Consider the following 24,045-nt stretch of genomic DNA (forward strand, 5'->3'; position numbering starts at 1 on the left):
TGACATGATCCAGCCTGCAGGCTTTTGACAAACCTAGCCAAGATTCTGAGTCATTGGAAGATATTGTTTGAGGATGTAGATGGACAAAGCCAGCTGTCAGCTTTTTGTTCATAATTCCCAAGCTGGAAAACATTATTGGTCAGGGTCAAGACAACGTTTATTCAAATTGAGCAGAGGCTGAGGCCTTAAATATGTCAGAGAAACTTAGCGCATTCCGATGTAGACACTAAATGCAGAGGGCTCTGGGAGTACAGCACAACTTGTGTACTATGCTTATTAGGCTCTTGATTTTCATGTATATGGCTGGAGTGTCTGAATAGCATTCCATCCCTATGGCGCCTGTTTGAAATACATGCTGACCAGAATACCCACTTTAAATTTAAAGAGAAACTTATCACTGCCATTCAACACCTTTCCCCACACGCTCCAAACACTACACATTCATGTCTTCCTAGCACCTAGATAATGTATTTTTAATTAGGATGCTGCTGTTGCTGGCAAGGCCACTTTTTATTGCCCATCCCTAAATGTCATCAGAACATAGCAGTGAGCCAAGTTCTTGAACTGCTGCAATCCATGTGATATAGATATAAATACATTCACTCTGCTGGGTAGGGAGTTGCACGATTTTGACTCAGTGACAATGAAGGGACAGTGATATAGTTCCAGGATGGTGTGTGAGCTGGAGGGGAACTTGCAGGTAGTGTCATTCCCATGCAGTAAGGGTCATGGGTTTAGGCAGTGCTGTTGAAGCAGGCTTGGTGAGTTGCTGAAGTGCATCTTTTAGATGGTAAACATTGCTGCCACTGTGCATCGGTGCTGAAGGGAGTGAATGTTGAAGGTGGATGATGGGGTGCCAATCAAGCAGGCTGCTTTGTCTTGGATGGTGTCAAGCTTCTTGAGTGTTGTTGGAGCTGCACTTAGTCAGGCAAGTGCAGAGTATTCCATCACACTCCTGACTTGTGCCTTGTAGGTGGATGAATTTTGTGGAGTCAGGAAATTAGTTTCTCCCTGCAAAATTCCCAGCTTCTGACCTGCTCTTGTAGCCAGTGTTTATATGACTGGTCAAGTTACGTTTCTAGTCAATGGTAACCCTTAGGAAGTTGATGGTGGGGAATTCAATAATGGTAATGCCATTGAATGTAAATGTGGTTGGGGGGAGGGGTGGGGGTGCTTAGATTCTCTCTTGTTGGAGATGGTCATTGCCTGGCATTTGTGTGGTACAAAAGGCACTTGTCAGCCCAAGTGTGAATACTGTACAGGGCTTGTTATATTTGGGCATTGACAGCTTTAGTATTGGAGGAGCTGCAAATGGAACTATACACTATGCAATCATAAGTGAACATTCCCACTTCTGACTTTGTGATAGACAGAAGACCATGGACAAAGGAGCTGAAGATGGTTGGGCCTAGGACACTGCCCTGAGGAACTCCTGCAGTGATGTCCTGGGGGCTGAGATGATTGGCCTTCAACGGCCACAACCATCTTCTTTTGTAGTAGGTGTGCCTCCAGCAAGTGGAGAGTTGGGTGCTAATTTTCATTGGGATTAAAATTAGACTTGTTTCATCACTTCTCTGATTATGGTCTGGGTGGTGAACACAAGTAGCTACCCACTGTGTTTCACAAAGCTTTTAATCACCCTAGCATTATGCTAATGACTTTTTAGAAGAATTGCAACCAACCCAAAAAATGTGATGAAACTACTTTTATCAATTGGCTCCAAGGTTTCCATTCAGAAGAAATCTAAAAGTGCCCCAGGGTACAGTATCCTTGGGAAGGGAGTAAATCTGCCCAGTTAACATCAAATAGTAAAAATATTGCTTTCCTCTTAAATTTCTAATGAATATGCGTGGTAATTAAACACTGCTGCTGATATATCATGCTAAATGCTCTGCACATCAGAGAATTATGATGAAGAGTCATACGGACTCGAAACGTTAACTGTGTTCCTCTCCGCAGATGCTGTCAGACCTGCTGAGTTTTTCCAGGTATTTTTGTTTTTGTTCTAGATTTCCAGCATCCGCAGTATTCTGCTTTTATCTTAGTGTTTAATTTGACTGCCACCTCTCTTCAAGGAATGTCTACCTTGAAGAAGTATTGCTCTTCTCTCTGACAGGATTTCCGCCTGATGAAGAGTCATTCGGACTCGAAACATTAACTGTATTCCTCTCCGCAGATGCTGTCAGACCTGCTGAGTTTTTCCACGTATTTTTGTTTTTGTTCTTTAACATATAAGCCAGGCCAATACTTTAATGTAGTACTGGGGAATTATTAATTTGTTGGAAAAGCCATGTTTCAAATGTGATATAAACTGAGGAGATCCTGCCTGCCAATTTGGAAGTATACGAATGGACTGGTGACACCATTCAGAAGAAAGGCAGTGGGGCTGGGAGAGGTGGGGAGGGGGTGGTGGTGGTCTGATGGTGTTTTGTCACCTATATTTATCCCTCGACCAACACCATAAGACCATAAGACATAGGAGCAGAAATTAGGCCATTTGGCCCATCAAGTTTGCTCTGCCATTCAATCATGGCTGATAAGTTTCTCAAACCCATTCTCCAGCCTTCTCCCCGTAACCTTTGATCCCCTTACCAGTCAAGAACCTATCTATCTTGGTCTTAAATACACTCAATGACCTGGCCTCCACAGCCTTCTGTGGCAATGAATTCTATAGATTCACCACTCTCTGGCTAAAGAAGTTTCTCCTCATCTCTGTTCTAAAAGGTCTTCCCTTTACTCTGAGGCTGTGTCCTTAGGTCCTAGTCTCTCCCACTAATGGAAACATCTTCCCCATGTTCACGCTATCCAGGCCTTTCAGTATTCTGTAAGTTTCAATAAGATCCCCCCTCATCCTTCTAAACTCCATTGAGTATAGACCCAGAGTCCTCAAACATTCCTCATATGTTAAACCTTTCATTCCTGGGATCATTCTCGTGAACCTTCTCTGGACCCTCTCCAGGGCCAGCACATTCTTCCTGAGATACGGGGCCCAAAATTGCTCACAATATTCTAAATGTGGTCTGACCAGAGCCTTATAAAGCCTCAGCAGCACATCCCTGCTTTTATATTCTAGTCCTCTTGAAATAAATGCTAACATTGTATTTGCCTTCCTAACTACTGACTCAACCTGCAAGTTAACCTTAAGAGAGTCCTGCACTAGGACTCCCAAGTCCCTTTGCACTCCAGATTTCTGAATTCTCTCCCCATTTAGAAAATAGTCTATGCCTCTATTCTTCTTACCAAAGTGCATGACCTCACACTTCCCCACTTTGTATTCCATCTGCCACTTCTTTACCCATTCTCCTTACCTGTTTGTCTAAATCCTTCTGCAGCCTCCCCACCTCCTCAATAATACCTGTCCCTCCACCTACTTTTGTATCATCTGCAAACTTAGCCCGAGTGCCCTCAGTTCCTTCATCTAGATCATTAATGTATAAAGTGAAATGTTGTGGTCCCAACACCGACCCCTGCGGAACTCCACTAGTCACCAGCCGCCATCCTGAGAAGGACACTCTTATCCCCACTTTCTGCCTCCTGGTAGACAGCCAATCTTCTATCCATGCTAGTACCTTGCCTCTAACACCAGGGGCTCTTATCTTACTGAGTAGCCTCCTGTGTGGCACCTTGTCAAAGACCTTCTGGAAGTCCAAGTAGATAACATCCATTGGCTCTCTTTTGTCTAACCTGCTCATTACCTCCTCAAAGAATTCTAACAGAATTGTCAGGCATGACCTCCCCTTGATGAAATCATGCTGACTTTGCCCTATTTTACCATCAAAGTAGAGTGGATGAAATCAAGCTGGCCAAAGAGCCAACTTGTCTTGTGATCTTTTGAATTACTGCAGCGGGCTTATTTAAGGAGCTGGTCAGCATTAATCTGGACTACCTGTGCTCATGGAGAGAGCTTTGTGAAAATCAAAAACAAAACTATGGATATCGTAAACTAGGTGGAGGAAAGCAGAGAAGAGCGGATTATTATAAATTCTTTCTTGTGAGGCAAGCGTCGCTGGGAAGGCCAACTCTTATTGCCCAAATTGTCCTTGAGCAGATGGTGGTGGTAGCCACCTACAACTGAATGGCTGCTAAACCATTTCAGAGGCTGTTTAAAGTCAACCACATTGGTGTGGATCTGGAGTCACATGTAGGCCAGTTCAGGTAAGCTTAGCTTCCCTGGAGGACATTAACAATCCAACAGTTTAATAAATGTTATTATAGAAACTAATATTTTCTTTCAGATTTATTAGTTAATTTTTATTTCCCCATGATAGGATTTGAACTCATGTCACCAAAGCATTAGCATTTTGCGCTGCTGGATTACTGGTCCAGTAAACATTACCACTATGCTATCGCCTCCCACAGGTAAATGACAGTCAACACTATTTTATTTTGGAATTATCTTTATCCTATGTCAGATCCAGCTGTTATCTTTGTCCTGGCTTGTAGCAGCCCTAGGCCTGAATTTTATCCTTGGTGGGCACATATGATCGGCAGGCCTGAGATTGGTCAGGAAATGGACTGTCGACCACGATCAGTCCCCGGCCGCAATTTCACACTGGCTGGCCAATTAATGGCTCAGTGCTGCCAGGGTGGGGGTGGGCGATGATGTCACCATGGGCACGGGTGAGCATTGCGAGAGAGTTCCCTGAAGTCAGACAGCTGCTTCAGAGAGTTGCAATCCTTCAAATGATTAAATAACGGTTTAAAAAGCTGACAAAAAATCTCCATGCATCAAATCAAGCCCCTGAAATTATACCTCATAAAAATGCTGTCCACAGATATTTATTTTTATTTTATTTCACAATGGAGATTTCATCCCACCCTTGGATAAGGTTTGATGAAAAATGCAAAGGCCGCCTGGCCGACCAGCCCATCCGCCAACCACAAGGTTGGATGGGCCATGAAAAGTCAGAGACAATTGCGCCGTTATTGGGCTTAATTTCCCTCTTAATTGTTGGCAGGCGTGCTCCCAACTTTTGCGCGCATCCGCCGAGCGAAATATCACGCAAGTGCGTGATGACGTCGGGACGCTCACCCAATGTCAGCTCGCATGATTTTATGCCCGATCAAGTCTGGTGCGTGCCCGCCTGCAGGACTTAAAATTCTACTCCTGATGTTATGTGACATGGTTCATGAATAAGAAAAGGATTTATTACTCGGAATTGAGGCAACTTCTTCAAATCTGTCTGGTGAGTTATTACAATGGGGGAGAACTTCAACTGCCAACCACCGGTTTATCGTGTGCAAAAGAGATGGCTGGCAGTTAAAAGTCTGGTGGGGACCTCGTGAACTATTCGCCCACTGGAAGCAATTTTCTGCTTAGCCTTTAAATGGGAATCCAGCACACCTTCGCTTGTTGAAGGACGTCAGTTGCAGTGTTCAAGAAACAAAGGGTGAAGCAAGCTCAGGCCACGCCAGTCCAACTTTCTCTAGGTGCCAAGAGGCTCATCCGGGCCTATAAGAAATCTTCCAGCTGTTGACCTATTCTTGTCCTTTCTTTACTCCCCTCCCCATTGGCTGGCTGTGGGGTGTAGCCAGCTGGTTTTCCTCTTCACCAGACCGACGGGTTACAGAAGACAGTCCATGTGGCACTCATAGCTCTCTGAAAAAATGTTAATGGAGTCCACCAGGCAATGTATAAAAATCAAAATGCTTCAACTGAAAACAAAAACATCAAAGCCACTGTAAACTCAAATAATTTTGGCCTTCTGTAACACAGGATTTACTAAAATGATATTTTCTGTATTTTGCTCCACTTTTTTGGAATGTCCTGAAAATATATTATTTCAAAACTTCTATTTTTGTATTTCTTTTGGGTCAGGCACAAAAAGATCTGGTGGCCTAGTGAGCCTGAGAGGATATTGTGCATTCTTTCATTCAATATGGCAGCTTAACCATTATGCTTGTGTTGGCCGAACTTGGCTGAACAGCCAGATTCTGTGATGTACACCCCATGTAATTCTATGTCAGCCTTACATACCTGTTAGGTACATTTCTTCTCCCTCTGTGAACATCTGGTGACATCTGACACACCTTGCACAAGTTGGGTGGTAATGCTTTCCTCCTGCCTAAAAAAGAATATACATTTATTAAAAAATATCATTGACTTAGGTCAGGATCTTCCGGTCAGTGAACAGGGACCCCCCCCGCTCGCCGATGGGTAAAATGGCTGAACTCCCGACGTCACCCCACATCATTTCCATTTTCAGGTCGACAGGGGCACAGCCGAGTCAGCTGCGTGCCCGCCAAACTGTCAACGGCCTATTGAGGCCATTGCAAAAGTAATTAACATCATTAATGGATCTGCCCATCCAACCTTAAGGTTAACGGGCAGGCCGGGAGCCCTGGCGGGCTTCAGGAAAAGCAAGAAACCTTATCCACCAGCGGGATGAGGTTTCATGAGGCTATTTAAATTTTTAATAAAGGTTTCAATAAAAGTTGTGGACATGTCCCAACTCATGTGACAGTATCACATGAGGGGACATGTCAGGGCAATTTTTCTATCATTTATATAACAATTTTTAATTTGGAGCCGATCTCCCTGAGGCAGCACTTAGCCTGAAGGAGATCAGTGCGCTCTTTTGCACACATGCGCGAAAGAGCGCACTCCCGGCTGAGGGACTGTGCCCCCGCCTGCGTAGGGAGCGCATAGTGCTTCGTGGCGGATGTCATGCTGGGCGGGCCTTAATTGGCCCCAACCATGTAAAATGGCTGCGTGCCCCCAATCGTGGGTGCCGATTGGAGGTGGGCCCGCCCACACCCGCTCCCGCACTTTCCCCCCAATGGGGGGAAATTTTTCCCTAAGAAAGTTACAACTGGGTATTTATTGTGGGCACAACAACCTTGATACTTGATTTTCTTCCCTGCACTCTGAGTGGATGATGCTTTATGCTAAGTGCTAACATGGAAATTCTGCCACAGCTATATATGTATTTTTATTTTCCAGGAAACAATCAGAAGCTTGTACTTTACTGATTCTGAGTTGATTTTCTACAAATTTTCTTTCTAAATCTTTCAGCAATGGTATGAATACCACACCTCTTTACCACCTTCCCTTGCAACAGTGTCATCCTTTGTCTCACTAAACTGCTCCAGTTCAGATTGTTAGTTAAACTGACAGAAAAACGACATAGATATGAGAAATTAAATAGCTCATTCTCTACCTCAGCAAATTTTCTAAGTACATTGATTGTCGTACAGGTAATGAAGAAACTAATGTTTGGAAAGAAATTGCTTATGCAGCTTGGTAAAAGTGTGATTGAGGATTTGATCTTTCAAGACGAAATATTAACAAATGTGAACCCAAGAATTAAGTTGATAACATAACGCATACTTATATTTAGTGGGTAATTGAACTTGATAACAAAAGGTACAGAGAAATTTTTGTGAAGATCAATAGCAGAAACATTCAAGAATCAATGCGAGGATGCAAAATAGTCTTCTACGTACTCATTCTGAAAAATAATCTAGTGAAAATATCGTGTATCAGCATGAATAGAGGTACCATGAAATATTTTTAAGTTAAATGCACAAATGACTTACAACGTATCACATTGTACATTTTGCAATGAATCAGAATCCAATTTTAATTATGTGGGCACAAATCCAATTAAATAAATGAAATAAAATTTCAAACTTTAATGATATGGGAAAGGACAAACTGGTGACACTCAGGTTTACATAACTAAAAGGAACAGAGGCTGTTGAAAATAAGTCACTTATCAGGTGTATGAAAATGTGTGGCTTTTTGAAGGTTACTGAGTGTAGATTTTCACACACGAAGGTGTGGATGGACAGTTCCGATGTACTTATGTCCTTGCGTACTGTTGATGGTTGGGGAGAGTTTCAAAAAAACACCATATATATGTAAAAGCAACACGTGAAATGCAGTTTGTTAAATAGTGTTGGGGCTTTAAGTAAAAGAATAAGGCTCCTTCAGCCCTGTGAGATGGACATAAATGACCCTATAGTACTATTACGGAGAAAAGTAAGGAAGTTGTCCTTGGTATCTTGGCTAATATTTATCCCTCAATCAACATCACTAAACAACAGATTATAATTTTCATATTACTGTTTGTGGGTGTTTGCCGTGTGCAAATTAGCTGTCACATTTCCTAATTGCAACTGTGACTACACTTCAAAAAGCAATTGGCTGTAAAGTGCTATGTGATGTCCTGAGATCAGGAAAGATGCTCTAGAAATATAAGTATTTCTTACTGTAGTGGTTGTAGCGGTTCAAGAAGGCAGCTCACCACCACCTTCTCAAGAGCAATTAGGGATGGGCAATAAATGCTGGCCTAGCCAGTCTTGCTCACATCCCATGAACAAATAAAAAAATATATTTTCTTTGTTGAAAAAGACATGGAAAATTAGTTATGGCCCATTTTGGTGGTGAGTGCTGGGACCTTACGCTATGACAATGGGTGACCTTAGGAAAGTACATTTGTTCTGAGTATGGTGTATGATGTAGCTTCCCTTTCCTGTAGGAGAAAACTTTGGTTGATATATAAGGGCATATGAGTATTCACAACATACAGTCTGTCTTATAATAATACATATCAACACTGTACTTTTAGAAATGTTGGGTCTGAATTATTCTCTCAGGTTCAACATCACCGCTATGCACGTATTACTGCTCCTCTGTGTAGAATCCTTGAAGGTACAATGTGTGTATTTAATTTAAAGCAAAATTCACAGTTTGATAAAAAATTATACCTTAAGGTTTGTTATAGTAACTACATTATTGCATACATATTCTTGCAATAATAGTGTAGCAACAATGCTTAACAGTTCTTTGGATGATTATGCATATTCAATAAACTGTACCTGCAGCTTTCCATGTAAAAAGATTTATGATGGCTCATGTGTCAACACACACAATAACTTTTAACTTAACACTGCAAAGGTTAGATGCCAATGTTGGAAATTATAAATAGCTCACCAAGCTGTAAATTTTATGTGAGATGGTACTTAATGAATTGACTCACTTCCCATGTGTATTGCTACATTAATAAAGGCAGATAATGATTTATTAATTGAAGGGCATCCAAGTCTAATAATGACATTGTTACATTCCACTTCAATAACTCTTCACCATCAACCCTGCCACCAATTGGTTAGTGTTTAAATATTAATATATCTAACAGCAAAATGTGTTGATATCATATGCCTGTGCCTGCAAATATGTTCATGTGTGCACCTTGTGAAAATACATAGGAGATCTGATCAAAGCTGTGGCAACTCAGCAGTCTGCCAATGTCTTTTATACTTACACAAGTTGTCTCAGCTTATCTGAGTCTCTTTATTTAGACATAATCATTGACGATTCCATCAAACAAGGGGTCAAAGAGTTGTCTTCAATAAATGATGCTACTCTCTAAGGATAACAACAGAGTTTCTGAGCAACAATCAATTCATCTCAGAGTAAGTCAATTTTATCAACAAAACCTTCTCCTAAATGAAACTACTCTGTTGCACTGAGACAAGTGCCAATAGAGCTTGGAGGCCACTTGGCAGGAGAATGGAAGTAACTGTGAGCACAGATTGAATGCTGTAGATTAAAACTAGGAGAAACTGTAATGATGTAGTTCTATTTTAAAACCAATAACTCTGGAAGGCTGGTTAGCAAAGATGTAAGGTGGTCCCCATGGAAAGAAGAAAGTTAACAGAATATAAGTTATGGGGAGATAAGTATTTGCTAAAACTGTGTACTGTGTATTTTGTAATTTCTCCCCATTTCCCACAGACACTTTTTTCTTCTTTTGTGGGTTATTTGATACTGCACATTGCTCTCCAGTAAGGAATGAGGCAAGGTCATAATCATAGTAACTAAGGCTTCACAATTAGACAAATGAAGGTATAATTCCTACAGAGCTTACTAGACAATTTCAGCCATTTTCAGAAAGCCCCATAACTGCATGCCATTTAATTTAACAGTTGGATAGAAGGGGTCAGCCCCAACAAAGGACATATTATTCACATGGTACTTGGACACTGAGTTATAACTTTGCAGTTTTGAATCAAACACTGAACGCCTTGAGTTTACAGGGCTACTTTTGCCTTGGATTTGAAAAAGCATTGTTAACTCATCACTACCCTTTGTAAAGGTTGGGATTGAAGAACAATTTTTTTAGGTTCCTGGAGTTCAATAGAGCAATTATAAATTAACACAAATCAAAAACAGGCCATTGGGGAGAGAAATCTGGAAATGCCTCTTCATGGGTGATGGAAGTATGAAGGTCTCTCCTATGAAAGTAGATGCTAGCTTAATTAATAATTTTAAATCTGAAATCCATAGATCTTTGAGAGTATTACGGGATATACAACCAATGTAGGTGAATAGAGTTATAATAAAGATCAGCCCTGATCTCACTGAATGGTGGAATAGGCTCAAGGGCCTGCATGGCCTTCTCTAACTTCTATGTTTCTTTTGAACTAAAAAAATATGGGCGGAATATTCCCAGGCAAGCGGAAGTAAATTTGGGGTGCACCGGGAGTTAGATCCCCTAAAATTGTTGTCGGGTCAGAAGCCTGACATCATCCCACCCTTACCTGAGCAAATTTGAAGCCAATAACAGCACTCTCACACAACGGTTGGGTATGTAGTATCAGGGGCTAACTCTACTGTGTTATATGCCAATAGACACAGTAGGTATCATCACAGGAAGTGATGCAATGTGTCATAATCTTGCTCTCCCTTGTTGAACCTACTGGCAAGATGAAGTCACAGTAAGATATTTTTCAATAAGTTTTAATGTTTCCCTTACCTCAACAGACTCTGTAAATATTCTGTATTAGTACAATGAGACCAGGAATATTAGATGGTGGCAGCGAGTGAAAGAACAAGTCGCTGGAAAAGTCTCTGCCATTACCAGAAAACATTGGGCAGGTCGCAGGTCTCAACCAAGCAGAAGTGTGGCTGAATTAGCACCAAATATTTGCCAGATATTGCAATGCATCGGGCCTTGCGGTAAAGCCAAATGGCAAGCAGGTCAGTATGGTATTGTATGTGATGGGTGGCTGTGCAGATGATATCCTGGTCACACAAAGGATTGATGAAGAAAAAGCTACGTGTGATAAAGTAATAAAAGCACTCGATGCCTGCTTCAATCTGCGAAAGAATACCATTGTCAAGTGGGCTAAATTTAACAAGTGTACCCAAAGACAAGGGAAAGTATTGATATATTTATATACAATCTGCTCAGAGGAGAACTGTGAATATGGCAGATTAAAAGATGAGATAATCAGCGACAGAATTGTTATCAGAGTCTTGGATGACGCATTATCTGATCACTTGCAGTGGTCAGTTGAATTAACAAAGGCAGTTCAACTGAGCAGACAAGCTGATGTCAGGCAGCAAAATCGATTGGTGATTTGGGGTGACAGACAGAACCATAAAAAATGACTGACAAAGTCAAGTAAATTAAATTTAAAAGCAGAGAGATGTCTGTACAAAAAGCAAGAGATGCAGGAAAAGTGTCCAGCAACTACACGAGCTGTTCTCAGTGTAATGGGAAAAAAAGGCGTGAAAATTGTCCCATCAAAAAGTCCAAATGCCATTTCTGCAGAAAAAAAGGTTACTTTCAAGCTATGTGCTTTCTTTTCTTCATTCTTTCATGGGATGTAGGCAACTGGCAAGGTCAGCATTTGTTGCCCATCCCTAATTTCCCTTGAACTGAGTACCATTTCAGAGGACAGTTAAGAGTCAACCACGTTACTGTGGATCTGGAGTCACATGTAGGCCAGATCATGGAAGGTTGGCAGTTTCCTTCCTTAAAGGACATAAGTGAACCAGATGGACATTTACAACAATCAATGATAGTTTTGTGGTAACAATTACTGAAACAAGCTTTCAATTCCAGATTTTATTAATTGAATTTAATTCCCCCAGCTGCCAAGGTGGGATTTGAACCCATGTACCCAGAGCATTAGCCTGGTTTTCTGGAATATTAGTTCAGTGACATCACCACTATGTCACCTTCTCCTCACACTCAACAACAAATGCAAATTCTCGCAGCTGACTGTTAGGTTTCTTGGGCATCTTGTGGATACAACCAGTGTCAGAGTTGTCCGCAGAAGAAAAGAGCAATCAGGGAGTTTCCAGCCCCTCGCAACATGACTGAGCTCTGAGATTCCAAGTAAACCAAGTTAGAAAATTCCGATCCAACCTAGCTGTTGTCAATGAGCCACTACATTGAGGAAATAGGGAGGCTACAAAAAGATATAGATAGGTTAAGTGAGTGGGCAAAGATCTGGCAAATGGAGTGTAATGTGGGAAAACATGAAATTGTCCATTTTGGCAGGAAGAATAAAAGAGAAGCATATTATTTAAATGGTGAGAGATTGCAGAGCTCTGAGGTGCAGAGGGATCTGGGTGTCTTACTGCATGAATTACAAAAGGCTAGTATGCAAGTGCAGCAAGTAATTAGGAAGGCTAATAGAATGTTATCATTTATTGTGAGGGGATTTGAATACAAAAGTAGGAGGTTATGCTTCAGTTGTACAGGGCACTAGTGAGACCACATCTGGAATACTGTGTACAGTATTGGTCACCTTATTTAAGGAAGGATGTAAGTGCATTGGAAGCAGTTCAGAGAAGGTTTACCAGACTAATACCTGGAAGGGTGGATTGTCTTATGAGGAAAGGTTGGACATACTAGGCTTGATTCCGCTGGAGTTTAGAAGAGTAAGAGGCGACTTGATTGAAACATATAAGATCCTGAGGGGCCTTGACAGGGTGAATGTGGAGAAGATGTTTCCTCTTGTGGGAGAATCTAGAACTAGGGGGTCACTGTTTAAAAATAAGGGGTTTCTCATTTAAAACAGAGATGAGGCAAAAATTTTTTACTCAGAGGATCGTGAGTCTTTGGAACTCTCTTCCTGAAAAGGTGGTGGAAGCAGAGGCTTTGAATAGTTTTAAGGCAGAGGTGGATAGATTCTTGGTAAGCAAGGAGGAGAAAATGGCATGGTGTGATGGAACAGATGTGCACTAGTTGCCACACGGAAGGTTATCAGGGGAAGGTAGGATGTAGATTTGAGATTACTATCAGATCAGCCATGATCTTATTAAATAGTGCAGCAGGCTCAAGGAGAAGAATGGCCTACTCCTGCTCCTTGTTCCTATGTTCGTATTATGCAAGATAATACATGGTACTGAGAGGAAATACAACAGAGGTCTTTTGAGAAAATCAAAGAAATGCTGATATCACCTTTTATGTTTTTGCTTATCCAGTTTACTTTCTCCTGTAAATGCAAGTTACGCCCTTGATACTAACACATTAGTTAGTGTTTGATATAATATAGGCAGAGAGACCGATTGACTGAACAAACACTGGTTGTTTATTGGAACTAAGAACAGAGCACTAACACATAGTGTGCTTCTTCAATCACCTCCAGCTCCAGACTTACAGTTACTAAAGTAGCCCGCGCTATGTAGCAAATAGTCAAATACAGTGATAAAAACAAAAAAACTGCGGATGCTGGAAATCCAAAACAAAAACAGAATTACTTGGAAAAACTCAGCAGGTCTGGCAGCATCGGCGGAGAAGAAAAGAGTTGACGTTTCGAGTCTTCATGACCCTTCGACAGAACTTGAGTTCGAGTCCAGGAAAGAGCTGAAATATAAGCTGGTTTAAGGTGTGTGTGTGGGGGGCGGAGAGATAGAGAGACAGAGAGGTGGAGGGGGTTGGTGTGGTTGTAGCGACAAACAAGCAGTGATAGAAGCAGATCATCAAAAGATGTCAACAACAATAGTACAATAGAACACATAGGTGTTAAAGTTAAAGTTGGTGATATTATCTAAACGAATGTGCTAATTAAGAATGGATGGTAGGGCACTCAAGGTATAGCTCTAGTGGGTTTTTTTTATTTTTTTATAATGGAAATAGGTGGGAAAAGGAAAATCTTTATAATTTATTGGAAAAAAAAGGGAAGGGGGAAACAGAAAGGGGGTGGGGATTTTACAGCCATCCGGACTGAATATTGAATTCAACAACTTTAGGTCGTGAGCTCCCTCTCCCATCCCCACCCCCTTTCTGTTTCCCCCTTCCCTTTTTTTTCCAATAAATTATAAAGATTTTCCTTTGCCCACCTATTTCCATTATAAAAAAATAAAAAATAAATAAAAATAAAACCCCACTAGAGCTATACCTTGAGTGCCCTACCATCCATTCTTAATTAGCACATTCGTTTAGATAATATCACCAACTTTAACTTTAACACCTAGGTGTTCTATTGTACTATTGTCGTTGACATCTTTTGATGATCTGCTTCTATCACTGCTTGTTTGTCCCTACAACCACACCCCCCCCCCCAACCTCTCTGTCTCTCTATCTCTCCGCCCCCCACACACACACTTTAAACCAGCTTATATTTCAACTCTTTCTTGGACTCGAACTCAAGTTCTGTCGAAGGGTCATGAGGACTCGAAACGTCAACTCTTTTCTTCTCCGCCGATGCTGCTAGACCTGCTGAGTTTTTCCAGGTAATTCTGTTTTTGAGTCAAATACAGTCACGTGTCAATCAACTACATTCTCTTAAAGACACATAGCACTCCACTTTACCACACCCCTTCCCCCTTTATTGAAAGTACAATTGACAAGCTTCCCAATTATTTACATGCATAACTATTTATGGTTTCCTCGGATGTGTCGTAGCTCAATGACCTTGGCTGGTTTTTCCGAAGCTCCCTTCTCAGAGGTCAACTGTCCACCAGGATCTTCAGTGGAAGTGGGCAAGTTTGTGCCTTTGACCGTCTTGGGTCCAACAAGCCCCACCGGTACTTCCAAATCATGTGACATTTCTTCCATGTGCAGTGCAGACTCAAACGCAAATGATGATTGCATTCCTTCTTGTGGGACTGTCTCTCTTCTCCGGAGATGATCCACATGTTCATCTAATTATTCTGCCGTTTACCATTACATTATAGGAGACAGGTTCTGTCACTGCACTCACTTCGTCTATTAACCAATTGGGCCCATCTCCAAAGTTCTTTGCGAGAACAATGTCTCCCGCCGTGAAATTTCTTTCCTGATTATGGCCATCATGTCTAGTCTTCTGAGCCTCTTGGCTTCTCTCCACCCTCCCCACTAAATTTGGTCTGATAAGAGTTAGATGGGAGGGGAGACGTCTCTTCATCAGTAATTCAGCGAGGGCAATACTGGTGCCGTGTGTGGCGTCGTCCGGCATGCGAACAGGAACTGTGACAATCTGCTGCTGATGGAATCCCTGTCCAGCTTTTTCATCCCGGACTTAATGGTTTGAACTGCCCTTTCAGCCAAACCATTAGAGGCGGGGTGGTAAGGCCAGGATTTGATATGAGTTATGCCATTGAGGGTTGTAAACCTGTGGAACTCCCCACTGGTAAATGCAATCTTTTTACCTGACACAAGCACCTCTGGTAACCTGTGCACTGCAAAACGCTGTGGCAAACAGTCTATGATGGCAGCAGACATGGGTGACTGGCCTTCGTAGACATCCATCCACTTGGAGTGGGCGTCTTTTAGTAAAAGGAACTTATAGTCAACGCATAAGTGAACACTTTGGTGTGGCTTCAGTATGTGTACTATGGGTGCTGCCCACTTGGAAAATTGCACTGGTTGTAAGATACCCAACTTTTCCAGCCTGTTTATCTCGGTCTCAATCTTGTCCCATAGAGCATAATGGACTGGTCTGGCTCTGATATATCTGGGGGTTGCGCTAGGGCCTACGTGGATTTTGGCTTGTAGCTCATGAATCCTTCCTAGCTCGTCACTGAAAATGGAAGCGTACTTTTGTAACAAATCCTGTAAGTCTCTCATTCTGATTTGGAAAATCTCAGCTCATTGCAATTTAGTCTTTTTGAAATAGTTGCGACCAATTAAACTGGGGCCTGCCCCAGCTACTACCATAAGAGGTAAATTTGCAGACTGATCCCCATACTGCACCAGGACTTGATATATCACCTTCACTCTTATTTCTTCACCCGTATATGTTTTTTACTTAGTGTCTGATTCTTGCAAACTTAAAAGATGGACTCCTTTATTCAAGTATCTGAACGAATGTTCACCTAAGACAGACATTGATGCCCCAATATCGACCCCATCTTGTCCCATAGATCATAAGGGACTGGTCTGGCTCTAATTTATCTGGGGGTTACGCTAGGGCCTATGTGGATATTGGCTTGTTCCTTGACTCTAATGACTACCTGGATTGGCTCAGTTCTACCCGCTTTCAGGTTGTATAATGAATATATTTCAGATTTTGCTTTCTCTGCTTCTTCAATGAGATAGATTTCGTGATTTCTACCTTTGTTTTTAAAATGCTGGCTCAGCCTATCTCTACAGTTCTGCATTATGTGACCATTGCAGTGGCAGAAAAAGCATTCGGTATTTCTGAACTGTCAATCACCTGCAGGCTGCCTGGATGCATTGCTCTCATTAATGTCGTGGGTTTTCACTGTACTACTGCTGTTCTTCAATGGTCTGTACATAGTGGCCGTTTCCTGCCTTTCTGCGGAACCCGACATTTTTGCACCTTTTGTCACCGGCCCTTCCCACCCTACAAGATGGATAGCACCATTTTGTGTACCTTTCATTTCCTCCGAGTCTCTAGCAGCACTCCCCATGGCTGTTGCCAATTCTAATGCCTTACTGAAGCCTAGGTTAGTTTCAGATAGCAATCGCTTTTGAATATCACCATCCTCGATTCCGCACATCAATCAGTCTCTCAACATGTCATTAATTGAAGTTCCAAACTCTCAACATTCTGTTAATTTCGTTAAAGCATCTACATAGCCAGCGATTGTCTCTCCTAGAAGCCTAATTCTCGAATTGAATTTAAAACATTGCATAGTGACTGAGGGCTTTGGTTTCAGGTGGTTTTTTACAATGGCCTGTAACTTCTGTGCTCCCCAGTGTCGGATTTGGGGGGTACCCCAATGATGGGCTGGGGAATTGCTTTGGCAAGTTCCCAGGTAAGGGTTTGCATGGCAATTGCCCAGAAGTTCACACTTCCTCTGGACAACTGCGCTGAATTGGGAATCACTCGAAAATGCAATTTAAATCGCAAACTTCGATGGTTCCGCTGGGGTTATACCAATAGTTACCCAGAAAAAGTTAGATGAATTAAAACCTCTTTTAACTTCTGGTTAATTATTGTAAAGACCCAGACCGACCCCATGGGACATCCCCACAACCCTGACCTCAACCCCCCATCCCCCAAGGGACTCCCCCCATCCCCCACCCGACCTCGGACAACCCCGCCTCTCCCCCACAACCGACCTCAGCACCCTGCCCTCCGCCAGCATTGGATCCCTCCCACTGACCTCGGACTCCGACCTCACCCCACACCGCCCCCCACAACCCCCCCAGCTAGACCTTGAGCCCCCAACCTCCGAAAACCCCCACATCCCTCCTGTCCTCCAGTCCCCAACCTCCAAACGCCCCCACCTCTCCCCCAACCTCTGGCTCCCCTGACCACCAGACACCCCTGACCTCTGGACCCCCTGATCCTCCAGACCCTGTGACTTCCGGAACCCCCACCCACCCCAACCTCTGAATGCCCCACCCCCAATCCAGACCTCAGACTCCAGATCCCCCCCCCCTCAGACCTTGAACCCTGGAACCCCCCAGAACTCGGACCCCAGAACCCCCTCACAGCCTCAGACCCCCTCCACCGAGACCACAGGCCTCAGACCACACCCTCCCCAGACCTTGGCCCACCCCTTCAATCTCAGACCCCCTCCATACCTCAGAATCCACTCCCCCCCCAACCTTGGACCCCAGACACCCATACTCCCTGACCTTGGACCCCGGACCTCCCAATCTCGCCACCCCCAGTCCTCGGAACCCCCTTACCAGACCATCTCCCCAGACCTCGGAACCCCTCGACCACCAGACACTCCTGACCTCTGGATCCTATCCACTTACCTGCTCCCTGGCCTGTCAATTTCCCTGGCCCTTTAAACTTACCTGCTTCATGGCAGCAAGCGCTGTAAAAATGGGGGCAAGGCCTCCTTGAATTTGCTGGATCTAGACATTGCTGGGACCTTCTTTTGATGCTGGCCCCAAGCTCCAGCAAATGGAAGTGGCAACGTAATTTTCAAGACCAGGTAAGTGTGCATTTATTTCTTATAATTTCTGTCGGCCAGCACTTTCCGACACTAGTTGGAAGTTAGGGCCCAATATTTACGAACTCGTTGTCTTTGCACTGGGGGTGTTAGGTGACGCGAGGCTGCGGATCAGCCCATATGTTTTGTTCCCGCATGTGGACAAAAGAATCTCCCTCTTCTTTTCCTCCCCCGCAATGTTGTTTGCAATAAAGAAGAATGCCAGGCGTTCAACGTAATGAGACCAGTCATCGGAAACAGGGTCAAATGGTTCAATATGCCCAAACTGCGGCATACTCAATGGCTAAGGAGACTGCGCTTTCAAACAGCTTTCAAGGTAATGGCGAAGTAACATAGCTGGCTTACCCTAGCTTTCTTGATTGCCGTCAATTCATCTGGTTTATCCTTGTCACCAGTTTTTTTTTGGTTATCAAATTTGCTTTGTCCTGTGAACGGGAATTGTGCCCTTGATACTAACACATTAGTTGGTGCTTGAGAGACCGATTGACTGAACAAACACTGATAGTTTATTGGAACGAATAACAGAGCACTAATACCATGTGTGCCTCTTCAATCACCTCCAGCTCTAGACTTACAGTTACCAAAGTAGCCCGTACTGTATAGTGATTGGTCATTACAGCCACACGGTCAATCAACTACATTCTCTTAGATACATTGCACTCCACTTTACCACATCACCTGATCTTTTAGCTCAATATCACGCAGAGATATCCACTCTGATTGCTACAGATGCATCATCTACAGGATTGGGAGCTGTACGCTTTAAGATACAGATGGATGGAAAGTGTAGACCAGTTTAATACACATCTCGCTCACCTGCAAAGACTGAATAGAGATATGCAGTGATAGAGAAGGGAGCATTAGATGCTACATGTGCTTGTGAAAAGTTTACGGATTATATTCTAGGTCCCCACTTCAAGATAGAAACAGATCACAAACCCTTAGTGATGCTCAGAAATACTAAGGAGTTAGCAAAAATGCCTCCACAAGTACAATGATTTAGACTGAGGATAATGAAGTTTGAAACAAATACAGAGTATGTTCCTGAAAAATTGCTGATTAAAGCAGATGCTTTGTTCTCCATTGCAGTGGCAAGGCCTGATGCAGTCCTTGTCGAAAAGGTTAAAACCTTTGCATCGATACGACAAAAGCTCAGTGACACAGAAATATGAGAAGAATGTGCTCAGGTCAGAGGGTATTGTATAAAAGGATGGCCAGAATGCTTCCCACACAATCCCATTCTCAGACATCACTATGAACAGAGAGGACACCTCACTGTAGCTGGTGAGTTATTCATCTATGATGAGAGATTAGTCATTCTGAGAGCTCTAAGAATTGAAATACTGCAACAATTGTACCAAGGACATTTCAACATCACAAAATATCAAGTCAGAGCAAGATATTTTGTATGGTGGTCAGGTGTCATTGGAAGAGATGATACCAAACTGCATTACTTGTGTTGTTCATCATCAGGAGACAAGAGAACCATTGATATCATCTTCCTTTCCATCAAGAACATGGGAATGTCTTGGGATGAACTTCTTTGAACACAGAGGTAAGATGTACTTGATTATAATAGACAACTACCCCAGATGGATGGAAGTCAAGTCACTGTACAGTCACACTTCTGAAGTCATGGTTACCTTGTTGGAGGAGATATTAGTAACGCATGGAATCCCAGACCTTGTAATCCCGGGCAATGGACTGCAGTTTGCCAATGCATACTTTAAAGATTTCACGGCATCGTATGGCTACCTACAGCTCACCTAGATACCCTCAAGCCAACAGTGAAGCTGAAAGAGTTGAAACAGTGAAAGCATGGCTGAGAACAACAATGACATCCAACTTTCTCTTTTGAGCTATCAATCAACTCCACTCCAAAATGCTTTAGCACATTGTGAATGCCTAATGGGAAGAAGACTGAGTACTCAACTCCTCACCCTCCCACACACACTCATGTCTTGTGTACAAGCTGATGACTTGACAAGCTGAGGGAGAGAAAGGATGAGTATCGCTCAAGGTAGATGTGGAACCAAGACAAATGTCACAAAGCACTCAACCTATCAGACCTCCAATCAGGAGAGTCAGTTTGTATTCGAGACCAAGCTCTTTATGGACAAGCAGCTGAACAGACAACACATCCACGATCCTATCTTATTCCAACAGAAAATGGCATGGTATGAGGAACAGATGTATACTAGTTGCCACACAGAAGCAACCTCCTATATAGTCAAAGCAGTCATCTACACAATTGAGCAGACCAGAGATGCCGCGTTTAATGAGGAATCCTGATGACAACCAGATTGCTGAACTGGAGTCATCTACCAATTCTCCTTCTGCCGATCAGGGCCTAAGAGATCACATGCAGGACTCAAATCCCCAATCTCCTCCAAAGCAGCAGAGTACTTGTTTGGGTCAACTTGTGAAACCATTATACCGGTAGTCCCTATAAAAAATAAAAGAATGCAGAGAGTTGAGAAAGATGTAGTATAAGGAGTTAATTCTAACTGTGTGATATGCTAATGAGACAAAGGCATCATCTCAGGAAGTGATGCAATGTCTCATGATCTTGCTCTCTCTTGTTGAACCTCATGGCAAAATGAAGCCACAGTAAGATGTTTCTCAATAAAGTTAATGTTTTCCTTACCTCAGCAGGCTCTGTAAACATTCTGTGTTGGAAAGAGATCAAGAAGGGTAAGGCATTTAAATATTGCATTTAGCAATTACATTCTGTTTTATCCATGGATTCAGCCTCTAACAGACAGCAGACTTATTTCCTGAGCTGTATGAGAACTTGCCAGAAATTTGCAGGTGAGTGTACAGATAGAAGAGCTTCTTCAGTGAAACCAACTGGCTAGGAGCCTTTGATCAGTGAAACTAAAGAGCTGCATCCATGGTCAGGTGAGAGACTGCTGTTCACAGCCTTCCTTCACAGAGAGTGCTTTCTCTTTTGCCAACCAGACATAGGATTAGCTCTTTCGACATGTGTGTGAAACAGAAGGCTCAGGTTGTCATGGCAGGTCCTTGCTGATACCTGCAGTATCCTGGAACAAGACTTCCTTCCTACTGGGCCAGGCATGCATTTCCAGTGGCCATCAAGGTGCAGGTCAGTGGAGAACCATCCCCTGGGGTCTCTGCCTCTCGTGAAAGTTTTATGCTGCCTTCTTGCAAGGAACAAAAGCAGGGAGTTACAAGAGTGTTAGCAATGGCTTGTGTGCGGAGGAAGGATGGACAACATTGATCAGTGACTGTGAGGCATGGGTGTGAGAGGGCAACAAAATGAGCAGTGTGAGAGTTTTGGCTGTTCAGATGGGGATGTAAGGTGCCTGGAGAGGAGAGACTGGGTGCAGCTGCAAAGTCTCTTGTTCTGTTGAGTGCTCTGTAGGAGAATGTTGGAAAGTCAGAATGTCGAGGCTCTGGCTCCCGAAGATGTTATGTAACTCACCTTTCCTGTCTTCTTGAGGAACTGGGTCCACTTGATTCACTGTCTCCAGGTTGGAGGGACCACATTTCTGCTGCTGATTCCCTCAGCCACTTCCATCTAAGCTTGCTTGGTTGGAGAGATTGTGCTCTTCTTCTGGGGAAGGATCACCTCACTGCAGTCCCCCAGATCCCTCATCAGGATGCCCAGGTAATAAGATCAGGGGGCAGCCTTCCCAAATCTCCTCTCCATTCCTGTGGTTGCTGCAGCCTCGAATATTCATGTCCAGGTGGACCATTCTAATCTATGCTGGGGTCAGATTGATTGGAAACCCCTCCTTTACCTGTCCTTCCTGGTTGGCTGGGAACCCAAAGATAGGATTCTAATGCTGTGCTTCAGTTAAAGAGACTCGGCAAAGCCTGCTGACGAATTATGGTGCCCCCATTTCAGCTATGGCTAAGGTGGGAAAATTCCTCCCTTGTGTTCACTCCATTTCAAATCAATGGAGGAGAAAGCAGGAAGTACCAGCGATCACTTCTTATTAGAAATGGATCTTTCCAACTGAGTTTTAAAATTTAGAATGCTGGAATTTTAAACCATTTAAAAAAACGAACTGTAAGTCATTTAGTTTTATTTAGTATTTTTTGTTAATTTTATAACAGCTAAAATTATTTCATTGCAATAATAGGAAATGAAATATACAATATAAAATACAAGCAGTCTTCGAGGTATCAAGCTTGAACTCTTTTTAAATATGACTATTGCACTTGTAATATATTTTGAAATCTATATTAGTGATTTTAAAAAATGTACAGTGGTGACATATTGGCAGCTCTGGCAAAACATCACTTATTAAATAAATCAGTGTGTGCACAGAACATGTCCAATTTAGATATAGCCTGCAGAGTGAATACTCCCATTAATTGCCCCAGCAAAGTTGGATTAATGTTGGTTTAATGTCAACTTTAGGATACCATACCTTACAGCATCTGTGCGAGTCTTTTCATTTCCTACACTAGTCGGCAACATGTTTCCTGAGTGAATGTATGTTTGTGGACATTTTTTATATCTTGGGTCAATAGTCTTCAGAAACAGAATGAAATACCTGGAATTCATTTAATTCAGGACACTCACAGCCAGCAGAGATATAAGGCTTTCATTTCATCAGTGCCAGCTGGATTCAAACCCAAGTCATAGGAGCGAAAGGGCAGTAGTTAAATTGTGGTGATATTTTTGACCACCTTCAATGAAGAAATGTTACAAGACTCCTTGCTGTTCATCAGTGTAGCCCAAACTCTTCTGAAAGAGCACACACACATTTATGCAGTTTAGAATTCATGTAAATCTGCATTCCAAGACCAGGATTTTACATGGAGGCAGTGGCCTGGAAAGCTGGGGCAAGCCCGCCATGGCTCAATTTTAAGTTGGGCAGGCAGTTAATTGCCTGCAGTCGTGGCTTCCACTCCTCTGAGGGAGGATGTCCCACCTTCAAGAGCTTCCAGCCAATCAGTGGCATCAACTCTTCATTCCCAGCCGCATCATAGGAGCGGTGGGGGGTGTTGGAGCTCACTGGAGCTAATCAGGTAGGCCCTGACAAGGGGGCGGCCCTTGCCTCTGGATGCACCCTCCATGGGCCACAAGGTGTCTGATCAGGAGGGACACCTTCCCCTCCCAGAGCCTGCGGGGAAGCTGCCAGGTTTTAATGGGTAGCCCCCCAGGTGGTGAATTGCCAACATTCTGCTGGCAACGGTGGGGGGAAAGAAGCTCTTAAGTTGTCACATAAGGGCCTCAACTAGCTTAGGGGCAGGCCACTTGCCACCTACCACATGGCTGGTAAAGTAATAGTGGCGGTGGGAAGGCAACTGGCATAATGCCCTCTTGCCATCCCACCTGATTTTACAACTCCACCTCGCAGCCCACTCCTGATGGGGGCATAAATTCTGGCTCAAATTTAATTGCACAGGCTTCTTTTCCATTTACGCTCTCTTCAAAGAGATTGGCAAACACAATACCCAGGTGGGGCAAATTTTCCTCACCAGGTGGAAACATGGTTTGAGACGGGGGATGCCAGGAGCATAGGGAAGATCCGGAACATAAGGAGTTGGGCTGGCTCTCTGATGCATTTCCGCTTCCAGGGAATTTCACAAGTAGTTTCTCCAGAGTGGCCAGTTCAGCTTTCAGCAGCAGGCCACGAGGTTATCAAAGGTTATCATGCCCCAATGACAGCACCGTGCAGAGCAAAGACGCAGCTCAGCAGCAAATAGGCCTGTGGTTGGGATTTCGTCTCCAACCTGATGGCCCTCCCAGTGTTGGGCCTCTTTGATAACTTCTATGCAGGCAACTCAGGGCATCTCCATGCTGAGAAGCCCTTGTGCTCAACTGTCTACCTTGGCAGCATCTGCCTCACCTGGTGGGGCTGCCAGCCTGACATTGCTGCAGCCCATCTGATTTGGCCTGCAGCCTCGGGACCTGCCCACTGTCCTTAATCAGGAGATCACCTCCCCAAAGATTATACAGGCGG

The 24,045-nt window shown here is 43.3% G+C and overlaps 1 protein-coding gene across 6 annotated transcripts in view; it reads right to left on the reverse strand.

The window, feature by feature from the left end:
* Positions 1 to 24,045, reverse strand: part of ablim3 (actin binding LIM protein family, member 3) — a 328,604-nt gene that overhangs the window by 94,517 nt on the left and 210,042 nt on the right. For all 6 annotated transcript variants that reach the window (XM_041193207.1, XM_041193210.1, XM_041193208.1 and 3 more), the window contains exon 7: positions 5,978 to 6,065. In XM_041193207.1, the coding sequence (XP_041049141.1) occupies positions 5,978 to 6,065 (88 nt within the window). The remainder of the gene's footprint in view (positions 1 to 5,977; positions 6,066 to 24,045) is intronic.

This window comes from Carcharodon carcharias, chromosome 8, assembly GCF_017639515.1.
Source record: "Carcharodon carcharias isolate sCarCar2 chromosome 8, sCarCar2.pri, whole genome shotgun sequence".
Lineage (NCBI taxonomy): Eukaryota > Metazoa > Chordata > Chondrichthyes > Lamniformes > Lamnidae > Carcharodon > Carcharodon carcharias.